Genomic DNA, 18,184 nt, shown 5'->3' with positions numbered 1-18,184 from the left:
TGTAGAACTAAATTTATCAGATGGGGGGCTCTCTTGACCTTTTTGTCAATAGTGCCCTTTTAAAATTACCCATTTCAAAGGTAGACTGGGGGCTCCTCCCCCAATCACTCCCCCTCCACTTCTACAGCACTGGCATACACTGTGTAAGGGAAGTTAATGTCAGCTGTGCCTTACGTCGTTTTTTCTCGTGAAACGTTTGTCTTATCGTGAATTACGAACAATTTGTAATAATTTGTTTACTTATTTCTATTCCCGCGCATTTTAAATGTAAGCAATTAAGTATGAAACAGGTATGAAAATATGTGTGTTAATTGCTGTATGAAATAAAGTCTATCAAATTTAGTAGACTGAGGAACGACTCGCTAAACTGTATTTTTTCATCTCTTACTTATTGAAATTTGAGAGTTAGAAAATGACGTCATTTAAGATTTCAAGGTCAGACGTTCGGAAACAACGGAATGTTATCGTAGGTTATCGTACGTATCTTGGCACTACAATACATTTTCAAAATGTAAAGACAATATACGATCGAAACACTTATCTTTGTTGCAAGGTACACAAATTTTAAGCTTTTCACCTGAAAACTGGAGAATGCTGTGTAGCCCACTGAACTTAATCATGCAGAAGCGATGCAGCGGAAACCCAAAAAATAATTCAATACTTCATTACAACTGTTCTTCAACCTTACCAAATCCGTAGAGACAGAGTGAATGTATCCGACTTGTTCTATCTTGTGTTATAAAATGCTGTCCTCTTATGCTTTTATGATAATTGGTGGGTTGGTTTAGAATATTCATAGTGTGTGAATGGAATTTGAGTTCGATGCCAACAAAATTTTGCCAAATCCAATCACGTTTGTCGACAGCAAAATGTGCACGTTTGGAAAACATGCGAGAGAGTAAGTTTCTATTTCATACTTCACTTGCGTAACGTGGAAATTTCAGAATTTGCTTCTGTTTTCACAGTTACTGATTATTTGCATAGCTTGACCACATAGACGTTAAAAGTGCTGGCTACAGGCTACACCATTAAGTTTTTTGTTTGTCGTTAAATCCTATTTCATATTGATATGACAGCAAGGCAACGGCATACTGTGCATAGCTACAAAACACTACAAACATGGCAAAAACCAGGTTGTGTCAGGTTCCATTGTTTCCCTGTACTGTGGAAAAAATAACGAGTCCTTTTACAAAGTTTGTTGCTCAAGAGGTCCAAAGTTAGCCAAGTTTCATGGGAGATGTTGTATTGGCAGCAAAGGGGAGTTCCCTCAACTAAATTAAATTATCTCACCATGGTACTTAATGTGATTTGCTCTAGTGCAAAGTTGCTCAATCAACATTTACATAAAATCATTGATGCTCTTGGTGCCGCATCGAGCAAGGTATGTATATCAAAGTAAGTTACTAATTAAATGACTTAGCACATATATGCAATTTTACCCATATTTCCAAATATTTATGTAGGCACAAGGATTGCATACCATCATCACAACTGCATCTAAGCTCAAGTATTCAAATCATGAATGCTTTATATTCTCAAAGATGCAGCTAGTAAACAAGTGAGTACTCTGCAATTTAAGACAAGGGCATCTGAAACAGGGGGGGGGTGATATCTTAGAGGGACAATATCCCTCCCCAAAAATGTTTTGGAAAATGACATGTCTTGCATTTTACAATAATATGAAACATGTTACTCATGCCAAATTGGTATTCCCCACTTTTATTGTCCATCCAACACCTCTGATTCAATATTAACCGTCTGCTCTGTCTTTTAATTAACTGTCTTTTAGTTGAAGACACAATGTGATTGCCATAAATATATAAGTTCTTACATGAGTATTTGCTTTAGCAATGAGAGCTTTACGTTGGCTTATTTTTGAAGAGGCCGAGGTACAGTTATTGGCATTATTAAAGTTGGCCGATAAAATCTTTTCTTGTTGGTATGTATGCTTTTCCTACAGTGTTCTAACAAGTGTATAGTTGTTCCTTTCCATGAACCTGGTAGACAAACTTTCCTCTGCAAAGTAAATGGTGTGAACCCAGGAATATAATTACATGTTTGTACGTGTATCAAGGCTAATTACATGTTTGTAGGTGTAGACTATCAAGGCTATTTGAGTCCTGGGAAGGTAGGTGTACTGTTGTTGATGTTGACTGAAAATTCCACATCCTTAATAGGTAATCATCAGCAGAGTCAAGTGAGGAATAGCATTTTGGTCAACGAGACGACTAATACCTCAAACCTGACATTTACTGGTCACGTGACTCTAAAGATGATTACCACTAAGGTTGTTGAAACATCACTCAACATAAACAATTCTTCTCAAGACTACACCAATTTGCACATACTACATCTAAAAACACGTTTCCTCCACAAAGTTATGTATTTAACTCATCCCAGTGATAGTTAAAAGCTATTTTTCTCCACGTATACACCATATACCCGATTCTTTCCTGGCAAAATTTTGTGTGGGAAGAAGTGATTATGATTAAAGGGGTTTTTTATCATTCATCTTCAGATTAAAAAGTACGATGAATTTACATTGATTTTCTATATATTCACCATACTATACGAAGAATTACATGTTAACTTTATTGTATATATATTTACAAGATCTAGCAATAAAAGATTGTTTATGACGTTTGGTCCGGGATAAAATACTATAAGTTTTACTTTTACGCAACTCGTGCGAGTTTTCTTTGGGATAAGGTACTAAAAATTTGCATGGATGATCAGGTTCCTCTATAATCCTTTTGATCTCTTGGGTAGTTGCTAGTTCACGTCTGCTTTTCAAAGATGGTAAGTAGTTTTATCTAATTGTAAAATTTTTAAACTTCTTCTTTGTTCACGTTCAATTTCTTGCTGTAAAAAATGTGGAAGTCCTGCCCAGACTGCCGATGCATACTCTAATACTGGTCTTATTTTTGATGTATATGTTAATAATCCAACATCTCAAGGTAATTGAGACCTACTACATAGTCGAAGATGATATAGTCTTTTATTTTCCTTGCATGTAATTTGGTGTACATGTTCATTCCATTTAAGATCATTTTGACATGTTACGCCAAGAAGTTTGAAATTAGTAACTCTTTCTATTTCTTCTTCTCCAATAAATAGGGACGTTGGTTCTTGTATTGAGTCCGTAAAGCATATCCACATATCCTTTGTTTTTTTCGGATTCAGAGCCATTCTGTTATTATCATCCCATTTCCGTAATTCGTCGATTACTTTTTGCATGGAACTGCATTCACCTCTCGCGACAATCTGGTCCTGAGTGCAATCATCTGCATATTTACATGTATTAGCATCTATTTCTTTAGGAATAATGTTCTCTAAATCATTTATATATACATTAAAGAGCACTGGTGATATGACAGCGCTTTGTGGCACGCCCAAAGGGCAAGGTTGGATGGATGACATGGCTCCTTGTAGGTTGACTTGTTGCGTTCTTCCTGTCAAAAAACTTCGAATCCATTGCCAGAAAGACTTATTAATTTCCATAGATGCTAATTTTTGTAGTAATATGTTGTGATTCACCATATCAAATGCCTTTCGAAAATCTAGAAATAATACGTGAACTCCCTTTCTACCTAATTGAGAATTATCTGTTGCATTATACCAATTTTGTGTCATAGATATTAGAGCAGATTCAGTAGATCGGCCATGAGTAAAGGCATGTTGGTTACTCTTTATTTTGAAATCTGATTTATTCAAATGGAGTTGAAGTTTGTCTATTACTTTAGCCTTTTGAGGAAGGACAGATATAGGTCTGAAGTCATTTTCAACATTGCTTGGATTACTCACTTTAGCAACTGGAGTTTTTAGTGCATGTTTATATTGGCTGGGGTACTTGCATTGTTTTATACTTGTGGTTACTATATTGTGTACGACTGGTGCAAGATCTTCGCAAAAACGTTTAAGTATCCATGCCGGAATTTTGTCATCTCCTGTTGCTTTCCTATGATTAGCATCGACAACATGCTAAGTGCTAACCAGACCCTATCTTAACAGTCTCTTCGTTTACAATGTCATAAACATCAGTCACATTTTCTTCCTGTTCCTGACGCTGACAATGTTTCTTAAAGTACTCCCTCCGACAATTACCAAATTGTACGTCTTTTACAAGTTTCGTAGACGGCTCCCACGTGTAGCAATGCGCACCTTGTCGAGCAATAGCTTGTCTTGCAATTAATCTGTTCCTCAAAGTTGAACAATGTAGGCGGTTGGTTTGAGGAGTCTTTATCATGTTAACTTGGGAAAAAATTCTCTCGACACAGGCAGATGAGTGAGGCAAAACAAGCAGGTTGCACATAAAATTTCCCAAAAGTTCAAACTTTTTATTGCCGTTACCATCTTTAATAGCTCTGATCTCATCCCAAAACTGTGTTGGGGAAATAGTCATGCCTTTAAGAGAGTCTGTGGCATATAACAATTGCCTCCATTGATCATCAAGTTCATCCAATTGATCTTCAGACACTAAAGACGGAAAATGGTGTGCTAATACCGCTATCGAGTTTAATGACCGCCTGCTGGATAATGCCTCTGAAGGGTTGACTGCTGATAGCAAAGCTAGAACTCCATCACTTTTGAAAGAAAACCTCTTCTTTATTTGGTCACATAACTCAACGAGAAAGTTACGGCAATCGTTTCTGAAACGTTGTTCTTGGCTACCCAAAGACTGTTGGGTGCACAGGACTGTACATCTTCCTCCAAGATGAATATCGTTGAGAGGCTTGTATAGCTTTACGTCATTTGGATCAATCTCGTCCAACGGTGTTTCTCGTACGACTTTGTCGTGGATAAACATGGCCAAAATGCTTCTATACTCATCCGATATAGAACTGTACAGTGTGTGCAGCTTGAAATCTTGAGCCTGAAATTCAGCATTTAATCTGTCCACTTTTGACAATATGTAATTTAGGAATGCCATAATATGCTTGGTTCTATTCGTCGTCATGGTTTCGTAGATCTTGACTGCCCCGTCTACACGATCACATGGAGACTCAGATTGAAAGAAAAGTTTTAATGCATCCCATTGCTCTAAAATTCTGGGAACAACTTGGCCTCGGGAGAGCCACCTCGTCTGTGAAAGCTTGAGAACTTTATGACGAAGCGCTTCAACAATATCTTGTATGAGACGGAACTGGTGTTGTCGCCGACTGCTACGGGAAAAATAACAGCAGACATCTTTCACAAATGCTTCCAACCATGAAGGTAGGCGACAACTTGCATAGTGTGCGCAGAGAGCAAAGGAGTGACAAATGCAACCAAAGACAAATACACCAGGTACATCTTTTTTTAAAAGAGCCTGAAAACCTCCATTTTTGCCCATCATTGTTGAACAATTGTCGCCAGCAAAACCAACAACATTACTTAGTGGTATGGCTCGTTCTTGAAAAAAGTTTTTAACAGCCGCATACAATCCATCAGCAGTGCCGTTTTCTACTTCAAGGGCAGTCAATAAAGCATCAATCACTTTCCTTTCATGGTAAAATCTGACGACAACAGCAAGAATTTGGGAGACTGAAATATCTGTGGATTCGTCTACGATCAGAGAAAACTTGTTTTTCTGACAGATTGCTGATATTGACTCCACTTCCTCTCGTGCAATTCCTTCTTGAACAACATATGATGCCTTTGTTCTTTTTAACTGCATTTTTTGAGCAATTTTGCTGTCGGGAAACATTTTTTTATCAACTCGCTGAGATGATCAGCCTGAAGAAAAGGCGTTCGGTGCTCAGCTAGAAAACCAGATAACAAAGCTTCAGCTTTTGCTGTCATTTCGTCAACATCTGGCCCTGTTTGCTTTTGAAAAAACTTGCTCACTTGCAAAGTATTTTGCTTGGCTTTATATGCATCAGTATGTTTCTTTGTTGCTTTATGTTTCATCAAAGCCGACTTGTTGGGACCGTTGAATGTATGTTCACACACTTTGCATCTCACTGTGAATTTATTTCCAGGATCTTTTGAAATCCAATCTGCTAATTCTGGATCTTTTAACCAAACATCGTTGAACGATTGCTAGTACCATTTTTTATCTTCAGGTTTTGCTTTTTTTCTCGATGGACGATGATCATTCTTATCACTTGAGTTGCTTTCTTCGTCATACATTTTGCTTCTGAAATGTGTATGCACTGTAGTGTTTTGAGCTCCCCACCCAAATGAAGCAAAACAAGTCAAGTTTACCTCAGGCTTGAATCCTCAGAAAAAGGCCGCCATTTTGTTTTTACAAAACCATACAGGAAAAAGTTTTTTGGATGTTCAATGTTCGCGTTCAATACATTGAGTTGAACAAGAACTGTAGGGAACAAGGGGCCTGGACCCGGTTGTCAAAAACATGGCGGTGATGGCAGATTTTGGTTGTCAAACTTCCACTTTAAAAATTATTTTTAATATTCACTCCCTCCTGATTTCTACTGTTCAATAGTAAAGACAACCAAGAAATGCAACACCAATTAATATTTCCCATCGAAAGAAATGCTTCAGCGTTTTATGGAATACACGTACATTAATTTAAAGAATATCCACGGTAAAAGAACTTATATTATGTTCAAATAAACATCAGATTCAGACGGCATCTTCAGTGGGAGGGTGTGAAGGTTGTCAAGCTTATTTATAAACACGTGTCACACTTATTTATAAATTCATAATACGAGATAATATTACCTATAAAAATATTTAAACAAAATATCCCAAGATTTTACAATATTTCGAAAAAAACTCCCAAGATCCCAAGCTTGAGCAGAAAATCCCAAGATCTTGGGAGAAATCCCAAGGCGTGGCAACACTGGTCTCAAGCATTGTGTTTACAGTCGCATGCTAAAGTCGCTTTCCTCGTAGGACATGCATGGCGTTCAGCACGAAGTTTTGCCGCTCTGCGTGATGGATTTTTATGTGCATCATACGAAACAAAGAAACGGCTGTGGAAAGATGTTGTTTGAACACATGTTGAAGGTGGAATAAATGCTATAAAGGTTTTTAATATGGATTTCCGATTGACCTGTCGTGATTTTCAGTCTGCCGAAGTTTTGTAAATCACTGGAGTATTTTTAACTTTTCTTTCCTTACGAATTCTCAGATTCACAATCTTCAACCATTTCATGTCGCGATTGATCGTCCTTCGCACAAGTTTCTCTCCTTCTTGAAGAAACATTATGGTCTTCACAATGCCATATCTCAGGTAAGCTATGTGCGAAGACATTTAAGAAATGTGACTTTCTTGTAAAAACTTGCTCTATTACATTATTGTGATAAAACATAATTTCGCTTTTTGATGAGATTAGTGTGCTGATTACATGAGGCCGGGTAGCCTGGATTCAGCCAAGCTTTAAATGATTTTGGAAAATGAAATGAATCAATACAATATAAGCCATCTCATAGTACTGAAAGAACGAGAGGTGTTCCAGTAATCTTGATCGTCAATATTCCTTTTTCTCTGATCATTAAAAGTCAACATATTGCTGCTTTTACAGCCGAACAAGTTTTTGGTTTTTGATCAGCTTTTTTGCGACATGAGCGGTACGTTTCAAGGCCATTTTCTAAACTGTATTATGAATGAATTTTTAATTTTTACGGGAGTTTATCGTGTTTTTGTTTTCATATTTCAGCTGTTGGTTTTGTACCCAGGAGAAGTCAAAGCTTGAAATTTGGAAGCGAAGTGAAAGATCGTTCTCCTGTCCATCATCATAGACGTACTTCTGGTGAGTTTTCATAGAAAACGGTTTAAACTGCATTATCATTTATCAACGTCACTCAACTTTACACCACGTAGCAAAACTTTACACCACGTAGCAATAATTTAAACCACGTAGCAATACCCTACACCACGTAACAAAACTTTACACCACGTAGCAAAACTTTACACCACGTAGCCCAACTTTACACCACGCAGCAATACTTTACACCACGTAGCCCAACTTTACACGACGTCGCCCAACTTTACACCACGTGGCCCAACTTTACACCACGTAGCAATACTTTACACCAAGTACAACTTTACACCACGTAGCAATACTTTACACCACGTAGCCCAACTTTACACCACGTAGCAATACTTTACACCAAGTAGCCCAACTTTACAGGACGTCGCCCAACTTTACACCACGTGGCAATACTTTACACCACGTGGCAATACTTTACACCACGTTGTAAAACTTTACACCACGTTTTAAAACTTTACACCACGTTGTAAAACTTTACACCACGTTGTAAAACTTTAAACCAAATAACCCAAATTTACACGACGTCGCCCAACTTTACCCGATGTCGCCCAACTTTACACCACGTAGCAATGCATTACATCATATAGCCCAATTTTACATAACGTAGCACAACTTTACACGAGATAGCCCAACTTTACGTCACATAGCAAAACTTTACACGACGTAGCACAACTTTACATTACGTCGCTCAACCTTTTAGACATCCTTTGTGGTCCTTAAACTGTACTAGGGTTATAGGGTAACAAAACTTTTATCTCCGTAAGATGGAGAATATATTCCTTTTTTGTAATCTATATTTTATACATAAGTAATCCTGTATTTTAGGATGAGCCAGCAATAACTGGCCGTCAACGTCACAGCATGAACATAATCTTAGCGCTGAGGGAAGCTCTGAAAAAGCGCAGATAATGGATGTGAACGGCAATAAAGATTCAGGAATTTCTGAAACACCTCGCTCTTGGCTGCCATCAATTACTCGACCAACGTTTGGCAGAGAGCAGTCCACGGTCCTTATGGGGTCAGATGATATTAAGGGGAATAGGTTAGTTGATTAACGATCAATAAACCTTTTACTATAAAACAATTTAGCATTTACATAATTTTTTTCTGGTCGTTTGCTAAGTGTTTCCAGGAATAGGAATAGATCGTCAAAAATAAAAACAAGTATATACACGTACTGAAAAGTTGCATATATATATATATATTATATATTGGTTAATATAACGTATAATGTACTAAACAGCACTGATGTATTCTATATTAGGTACCTGGGCCGTTGGAAGATCAAGAATTAAGGGAGAGAGAGGGGGCTCATCTTCACGTGATTGTATGTTAATTCTTGAGCTATTGGAGAATTCGGAGTCAGTCACTCCGTGTTAGCACATTAAGTAGTTTTAATTTATTCTCGGCAATATTAAACATGATGTGGAGATGACAAATTTCTCACTCCACCGAGGTAAAGGGAAACTTGCATTAAAGTTTTTGTGATTCAAAATTTTGTCACAAAATTTTTTGATTGTATCGCAAAGAACATTTAAAATGACCTTACAACCTTTTCATTGTCGAGATAATTTATTTTATTCATTATGCAAATAAAATCTTCGTGACTTCATAGTCTCATAGACCATCAATTTTTCACATCGTTGGCGAATTTTATGCACAAATACAACAGTTTCATGGACATACATGTGTAGATGAATATATTTGTAAAGGCGCCAAAGTTATATATTTTATTGCTGACCGTCGACAAGAGCCTAGAATTTCTCAATGCTAATTATGCAGTGCGATGTCATAACAATGTTATTTGCATTGTGAAAAAAAGGTGAACAACTTCAAAAAGAAGTAAAATAACACAGTTCTATTGAAAAATATATTAGGTCACTTTCAATTTTCTTTACATGCAATTAGAAAATTCTATGATAAAATTTGTTGTCATAAACACTTTAAAGTGACACCTTAAACTACATCCTTTTTTTCATGATTACAAAGCACTGTTATTTGCCCACGCAAATACGACGCTTAAAATGCACACATAAAACTACATCCTTTTTTTTTCACGGTTACAAAGCACTATTCTTTGCCCACGCAAACACAACACTTGAGATACACATATTAAAGTACATCCTTTTTCTTCAGGATTACAAAGCACCATTATTTGCCCGCGCAAACACGACATTTGAAATACATTAAACTACATCCTTTTTTCATGATTACAAAGCACTATTCTTTGCCCACGTAAACACGACACTTAAAATACACATATTAAAGTATCTGCTTTTTCTTCAGGATTACAAAGCGCAATTCTTTGCCCACGTCGACGAAATCAATAATTACGGAGAGAACGCTTCTCACGAAGAAGAAAGATGGCAGGAAAAATGGCGCTTTTCGTTACAAAGGATACAGAACTTACATTGAAGTATCTATTTTTATTTCTATTAGTGGTAAAAATGCGTTAAGTATTGTTGGACAAGCCCTTAAACAAATAGCTATCATAAATTTACCTCAAAAGATTATTTTTTTGTCAAATATTTATAATGATAATGGACAATGGTCACCGTCATATTTTTTAAAACAATATTTGTCATCGGAATAATTCGAAATTTCGAGATTGCTCGCCGAAATGTTTTTTCAATGTTAAAATCCGTTGCCTTTTTTTCTTATCAAATCACAGCAAGTGGATAAAATTAATGTGTAAAAAATACTTAAACAATTGCCATATAAAAACAGGATGAAGCAGGAATTGAATTACGGAGAGGGTGCACGGGGTGCGCACCTCCCAATCCTTGAATGGACGGGGTTCAGGGAGGTTCAAATTCCCCCACACAAAGTATAAATATACCAACCGATTAAGCTAAAACAACCGTCAAATTACACATTTCCCAAGGTTTCAAGTCAAACCCACAAAAACTATGACATGTGAATGACATAACGACACCCACAAAAGAGAGCCACTGAAATCTAATCTAAACTAGACTGACCAAACAGCATCTTAAAAAAACTAAAGCACCCCCCTGCAAAATTATATTGGATCCATCCCTGGAATAAAGCACAAGAAAATTCTTGACTTAACGTCATCCTTCCTTTCATTTCACAGTAGCATGAGCTTTCCACCTCAGGTTACGAATGTCAAGTAGATATCACAGCTTCATCCCATGGACCGTGTATGTTACTACAAACGAACACAACAAAAGAAACTCGCTCAACAATGACGGCGACATTTAGTTTGTTGGGAATGGACAGCATTTCAATGCTTTCGATTATTGATGAAGCAATTCTAATCAGATAGCTGCAGCGAATGAGCGAAAACACTTTTGTTCGGTTACATGCAATGGCTTAACTAGCGCATTTGTTCAGTCTTAAATAAAGGATTATTGATAAGGCCTTCGGGTGCAACAATACAGTAAAACTAAAATTTACTGCAACATTACCGTACAATATGTAACACTACAGTACGATATGCCACACTACTGTACAATATGCAATAGTACGGTACAATATACAACACTACGCTACAATATACAACACTACGCTACAATATACAACACTACGCTACAATATACAACACTGCGCTACAATATACAACACTACGCTACAATATACAACACTACGGTACAATATACAACTCTACGGTACAATATACAACACTACGGTACAATATACAACACTCCGGTACAATATATAACACTACGGTACAATATACAATACTACGGTACAATATACAACACTACGGTACAATATACAACACTACGGTACAATATACAACACTACGGTACAATATACAATACTACGGTACAATATACAATACTACGGTACATTATACAACACTACGGTACAATATACAACACTACGCTACAATATACAACACTACGCTACAATATACAACACTGCGCTACAATATACAACACTACGCTACAATATACAACACTGCGGTACAATATACAACACTACGGTACAATATACACACTACGGTACAATATACAACACTCGGTACAATATACAATACTACGGTACAATATACAACACTACGGTACAATATACAACACTACGCTACAATATACAACACTACGCTACAATATACAACACTACGGTACAATATGCAACACTACGCTACAATATACAACACTACGCTACAATATACAACACTACGCTACAATATACAACACTGTGCTACAATATACAACACTACGCTACAATGTACAACACTACGGTACATTATGCAACACTACAGTACATTATGCAGCACTACGGTACAATATGCCACACTACGGTACAACATGCCACACTACATTAAGATACGGAATAAACATTGGTCTTATTAAACGAATTGTTTGAAAGGCTAGATGCACTCTACATCCACTGCTCTTTTCACGACATTCAACATCACATGACTTACTCTTTATATCGTTGAAGACGAACGAGCCAATAAGGACACAGGAACATCAGAGCACTTTGTGCAAGCACAAAAAATACACCCGCCAAAAGAGATATGGTCAGAACAGACACAAGAGCTATGAGTAGCAAACTCCAAGTCATGAAAGGTTGGCTGCGGGGGCAAAATGTCTAAAACAGTGAGGAGAGCACACTTATGGAGACGAAGAAAGAACTCAGTTATTTTTAACAGTGGCAAAAAACAAAAAATCAATTTAATAATGCTTGCTAAAGCAGTTCATCAATGCTTGTCAAAGCAGTTCATCAATGCTTGCTAAAGCAGTTCATCAATGCTTGTCAAAGCAGTTCATCTCAATAAAATAACTCAGCGTTAACTAGACTAAAATCATTGAATTGATTTGATCTCTACAAACTTAAGATGTTGACACACAAAATCTTTTAGTTTATTCAAATACCATATCTTTGCAGTGAGAATTGACAAATATTTATGCATTTTGAGGTTATGCATGCAGGCTCTTCGACTATACACGGAACCTTTCAAATGGTTGGTCATCAAACTCTTTTTGTATGAGATATTTTACAACTAATTGCAATCGATCTTTCATTAACTTAATAAAGTAAACAACGCAAAAAGAAAATGTACACTGAACATTCTTCTAACATACGCATTATGTAGTCCACTTTGGCAAACTCACTTCAACTGAAGTATAGTTAATGAACAAGAGAAAAAAATAAACCAACAACAAGCATTTACCAACCTTTAAAGTTTCACGAAACACGGGAAACAACGCAAAAATCTCCACAGCAAGTATAACGGTTACAAAAGCATGCCACGACGACGGAAGTCGCGAAGCAAGACACACAGAACCAAATATCGCTGTATTCAAAGATGCCGCCTTCGATACTCTACAGAAATAAAAACATACTGACGTCAAGACATCGGGAAGGAGAAAAAAACAATGATGTACGTAATTAACGCTGTGATTTTTAATCATTTTGTATCTTTTGTTTTCGCGCACTTTCTGATTTTTAATGTTGTCTATGATAGAGCTCGAGGTCTATTATTTTTTGTGCTAAAGTAGATTCGTCCTATGAAGAGGAATCAATGTTGTCGGATTGCGATACCAGCTCGTGGACTCCGGATTCCACGCTCTTGGATTCGGATTTCATGCTCGTGAATTCCTGATTCCAAAACTTAAATTTTGCTGGATTCCGGATCATTACTACGTTGATTGACTTGATTCTAGATTTATTAGTTATTACCAATTGAATTGCATGTCAAAGTTTTTTTTCCTTCAGGACAGACAAAAAGAAACAGAAACTTCTAAACACGCAAGCCAACATTAAGCTTTCGACCTTTTTTAACATTTGTTTTGCTGTAACATTTTCATTTGCACCAACAAATCAACAGCTAATGCAGATTTTTGTACTTAGAACTTACATGGCTCCACTAGCTCCGTAATCATGCATTATTAGATTCATCCCGAGCATACAGATCTAAAATAGTGCAAACAATATCTTTCATTTAATGATGTTTGAACTAACTGCATGCCAAGACTTGCAGAAGTTTCATTTTACCGTCATGGCATAAATAGTATCTGTGCTAATGGAATCTGTTAATGTTCTCAATATCGGAGAGAGTCCAAATGAGAATGCAAGAAACAGAACAAAACTCTTGAGATCATCTTGCACTATCAAACATGTTTGAATTTTAATAAGAGATATAAATTCAATGAGCAAAATACTTTTACTCAGGCAATCATGCAAATGATTGTTGGAGGATATTTTATCAAAGTAAACCAGTGACATATAGCCAGGGGGGTATGCCCCACCTACCAAAATTCTTGTATCCCTTAAAATATTGTTCTGTTTCACATATATTATATTTTTTGAATGACAGATACAGCCCCCTCCTTCCCTTTTGACTGCCCACCCCTTGACAGAATATCCTGGCTACACCACTAAAGTAACCATAAACCATTTTTGAGAAAATTAAATAACAACATAGTCAGCATAGGCAGTGAGAGGTGGAGACTGGGGATGGTTGGTTGGCATAAGACCCAGTTTTTTGAAAGTAAATTTTTATCAAAGCATTACTCTTCAAAAATATTTTTGTAGTAGTTGATTGCATTGACAGATGATAGATTTTCATAATTACAGATGTGGGAGCTAAAAATTTTCGGAACCACATTTGTACATTTAGAGCAAAGTTTGGATCTAGATTTAATTAAGGGTTGAGATTTAATTAAGGGACGGTCTGGTAGTGTAGGCATCAAAGGTAGTATAAAGAGTTGAAACATTGCCTAGAAAAGTCAGTTTAGCTGCACTTCTGGTTTATTTTGCTGAAAATAGGAAATTAACATGTTTCTTAGAGAGGAGAACATTTTAGGGGTGGGGTGGAGAAATAGGATTTTTTAGTGGGTGGCACCCCCTGCACCACAAAGAAATCTGTTTTTAATTGATTGCAATGATGATGTCCTACCTTTCATCTGTGTTCCTTCCCAACTGATAAACAGGTAAATAAAGTAAGAGATCGAGGTCACCATTACTGACATCAAGAACAGTACAGATGGTGAAATACACTCTTGCTTCATGTACACAAAACACATCACAAACAGACACAAACTAAAACAACAATTCAATAAAATAGAAATTTAGATGTGGCAAAAACATTGAAGTGTTTAAATTCTTTCACAAGACTTAGATGAAGATGGGATCATTGATTTGGTGTAAATGAAGCACTCTATAAGTACATTTTTTGTCAAAAATGAAGGGAAATAGTTAGATGATAAAACACTATTTTATGGCATCGTTTTCTACTCAATGCAAGGCAATGAAAGATAAATTTTCAAGAGATCCACAAGATCACAAAATTCAATGTTGTTGGCCAAGCCAATTGATATTTGTTGAAGAGTGTATATCTAGCACACTCATTACTTACATATCATCAATTTTTGAAGTATGCTAAAAGAAATGTTTATGTTTGGTGTACTTTAGGTTAAAATGGCAATCAATCTATAAATTGATGGTAGACTGTTAAACAGTTGAACTAGCTTATTCATGACGAGAATTGACGAAGAGGATGATAGTCAAAGAAAACCTGACTTTAACCTGCTAAATTGTTGTGAAACTCTTCCAGCTTCATTGGAGACAATCCAGAAATGATAGTTTCTTGTGTATACTAAAAAATATACTTTGTTATACGCATCCAATTCAAATCGTAGGCATAATTATCGATCTTTTACCATTCCTAGATTTCACTCAAATATTTACCATTTTTTTTCAGTTCATACAGGAAAGACTCGTCAACATAATTATCTGGGTAATTTTGTTCTTCGTACAAGATTTTTCTCCATGGCTTTTTCACCATTATAAGAAATTGTTTCTTAAAAAATAACAGAGTGTGAATTTGCTTGACAGACAGTCAAGTCATCCCACCTGAGATAGCAAAGGTTATAAGGGTGAAATTAATTACTTTGTATGAAGCATGTATATGTCAAAATGCACATTAGCTCAACCAACATAACAGCATAGTTAAATTTCAAAATTCTCATACAAAACCAATGATTTTTCAACAAAAACTAGGCCATTTCGAAAACCCACCAAACAATGACCAGTTCATTGTATCCCATCTGTCAGAATCATCGGTCAGAATCGATTGCAAATCGGCAATACCAGGGCAATACCAAGCAACACTATCCATTTAAAATCATGTACACTAACTTTAGTCTTAAAAATATTACTGATAAATAGTCATTATGTCATCACAGTCAATTTGTATTCCTAAGTACAAATGTGCAAGAACAAAAAATTATAAAAATACTGTGTTGGCTAAGAATTTTCTCTATAATTCAGCAACGCAATATACACATTTACTTCTTTACCGACCAAACCTTGTTATTTCTTCTTAATCGAGCTGCTTCAGAAAGATGAAAATTTGCTAAAAAACAGGGGAGAGCAGGACCCTGGTGAAGATACTGGACGAGGTTGGGGAAGCGGCCCAGCGGGGGAAAAACCTTCACACGTCATTACCACTGTCATTGCGATGAATGGAAAGTGCGAATGGTAACTTTACCAAGGAATGTTTAGGTGTAGAAAAGCTCTAGAATAGTTTACAACGAAATTGAAGTGCCTGTATTTTGGATATTCGGTGATAATGGCGATGTCTGAAGCGCATCGTGAATTTTTAAGAAAAAACAGGGAATATATCAAAAGAAATCTTGATGTTGATGCTGTTTGGCCACAAATGACGGACGTTCTGGATCGTAACTGCGAAGACAAAATTCGAGCAGAATCCACCCCTGAAGCTCGTACTTTGGAACTTCTTAATTTGCTGCATAGGCGAGGAGATGAAGCATTCATATCCTTTATTAGAGCGACACTTAAAGTTCAAAATGGGTTGGGGAACACTTGGCTGACTTAGCCGGACTTAATGTGAACCATATACTTCCAAATGCCACGCAAAGTACGACATTTTTTATTTCTTATACTGTTATATATTACGTACTGTGAGCTTGTTTGCCTGTCTATTATTTATTAATTCTGAAGATGTGAAATTCTCTAGATGATAAGAATGCAAATATTGACTTCACTTGTAGAAGTTTTAATGAAAAACCATTTTCTTATATATAAACAGAAACATCAGAAAGTTTTAAACCTTTTATTTTACCATTGTCTTACTTAGGAGAAACTGAAGAGCCTGGAATGAAAGAGGTCCATCGTCAAATTCTTGTGAACCATTTGTCCACATTTAAGCAATCACTTAATGTCGCTGAAATGGTTGAAAGTTTATCCAACAATGTGGCGATCACAAGCAGAAATCCTGGTGTCAACATCAGAGCTGTGTTGCAAGAGCCATCTATGGACAAAAAAGTGGAAAAGCTTATATGTGATGTGCTTCCAGCTTAGGGCCTGATGCATTCCAATATTTTTCAAAACCTTAGATAAAATCAGCCGCCTTGCCCATGATTTGAGGCAGTCAATAAAAGGTATGTAAAAAATGTAATAATTATTCCTCCTTGTTATTACATATACATGTTTATCCCTCTACATATCCTGTAAGTCAAATTCACCTCACTGATTTGTCAGCTACTCAACCTGGCGAACTAATTGATGAGAGACAATGCTATCAGGAGTCAACAAATGCTCATGTGACTGGGCAGACAACAGCCCAGTTTAATCTTGAAACGACCTGTTCAGATCTACCTGACCATGTTCAAAAAAAGTTAGAAGAACGTTTAAACAAAGGCAATGAGTTATTAGAGAACGACTGGAGAAGGTGATTTTCAAATGAATTAAAGCCTTTTTTTAACTCAGTTGATGTTTTTCTTTATTAGGAACTAAATGTTTTTAGTAAAGTTTTATTCCTTATCTGAGCACAAATTGACTTTTTTTCAAGCCTGTACAAAGCAGTGAATTTGCCACAAGGTAAAGAAAACATCATTGCTGAAAAATTCTCTGACAACCCCACACGATATGTGTTGGACACTTGGTTTGATAGAGATGGACAACGTGCCAATGTGAAAGCACTGCTCCTAGCATTGAAAGAGTGTAAGCAGGGAGCTTAGCTCATGAGATAGAAAGGGATTTGGATGTTAAGCTACCTGATCAAGTTCCGCAAGACACCGTTGATGGAATCCGTGACATGCAATTAAATGAAAACGAGAAAAGAACCGGTAAGTGAAGTTGGAATGAGTGGTTGTCTAATTTTTCAAAGCAAAGCATGGTGGTTGAGCAGTTGCATCAAACAGCCAGCCAACACATTTTGTTTATACTATGTAAATTTCATATCATTATTGTTCTTTTCCCATCTGTTTTATTCACAGTAAGTAAACACATTAAAATTTACATAGCAGGACTAAATTTGTGGGATAGCAACGCCACTCCTCACCTGCAAGGATTAGTTTTCGAATAATGACTCCAAGTTCTTGAGGCTTGGTCTGACATGTTTTACTTTCATGTCCAAAAGTAAGGTTGGAGATAAACTTTAGAGTTTGCTTTACATGATTAATTATATTTAGGTCAATGTATTAAGGTGTAAGGTGGAAATGCAGTAACGTAGCCAGCTCGACTTT

General features: G+C 36.5%; 2 protein-coding genes and 1 long non-coding RNA gene across 4 annotated transcripts in view; 2 read left to right on the top strand and 1 right to left on the bottom strand.

The window, feature by feature from the left end:
* The first annotated feature begins 15 nt into the window (after nucleotides 1-15).
* On the top strand, nucleotides 16-10,461 carry LOC124439188. The gene is made up of 11 exons (XR_006946298.1): nucleotides 16-898; nucleotides 1,318-1,381; nucleotides 1,464-1,558; nucleotides 1,849-1,939; nucleotides 6,841-6,954; nucleotides 7,079-7,180; nucleotides 7,473-7,518; nucleotides 7,608-7,700; nucleotides 8,547-8,763; nucleotides 8,986-9,048; nucleotides 10,008-10,461. It is a non-coding gene; the product is annotated as an uncharacterized LOC124439188 (long non-coding RNA).
* On the bottom strand, nucleotides 10,128-15,824 carry LOC124439186 (phosphatidylinositol N-acetylglucosaminyltransferase subunit C-like). 2 transcript variants are annotated; one of them, XM_046989424.1, is made up of 9 exons: nucleotides 15,586-15,824; nucleotides 15,384-15,495; nucleotides 15,222-15,291; nucleotides 14,593-14,735; nucleotides 13,689-13,801; nucleotides 13,552-13,607; nucleotides 12,869-13,016; nucleotides 12,115-12,281; nucleotides 10,128-10,890 (listed from the first exon to the last, which is right to left on the bottom strand). In XM_046989424.1, the coding sequence occupies exons 2-9, from the start codon at nucleotides 15,478-15,480 to the stop codon at nucleotides 10,848-10,850; spliced, it is 837 nt and encodes a 278-aa protein (XP_046845380.1). In that variant the 5' UTR covers nucleotides 15,481-15,495; nucleotides 15,586-15,824; the 3' UTR covers nucleotides 10,128-10,847. The 2 variants fall into 2 exon arrangements, with proteins under 2 accessions (XP_046845380.1, XP_046845379.1); XM_046989423.1 differs by having other exon boundaries at nucleotides 15,384-15,824.
* A 1,874-nt stretch (nucleotides 15,825-17,698) lies between these two features.
* The window catches only part of LOC124439183 (alpha-tubulin N-acetyltransferase-like), a 30,955-nt gene continuing 30,469 nt past the window's right edge, over nucleotides 17,699-18,184 (top strand). The window contains exon 1 of the mRNA XM_046989420.1: nucleotides 17,699-17,785. The gene's annotated coding sequence lies outside the window, so the exon portion shown is untranslated. The remainder of the gene's footprint in view (nucleotides 17,786-18,184) is intronic.

The sequence above is a fragment of the Xenia sp. Carnegie-2017 genome, unplaced genomic scaffold (assembly GCF_021976095.1).
Source record: "Xenia sp. Carnegie-2017 unplaced genomic scaffold, XeniaSp_v1 HiC_scaffold_19, whole genome shotgun sequence".
Lineage (NCBI taxonomy): Eukaryota > Metazoa > Cnidaria > Anthozoa > Malacalcyonacea > Xeniidae > Xenia > Xenia sp. Carnegie-2017.
This window is presented reverse-complemented; position numbering and strand designations above follow the sequence as displayed.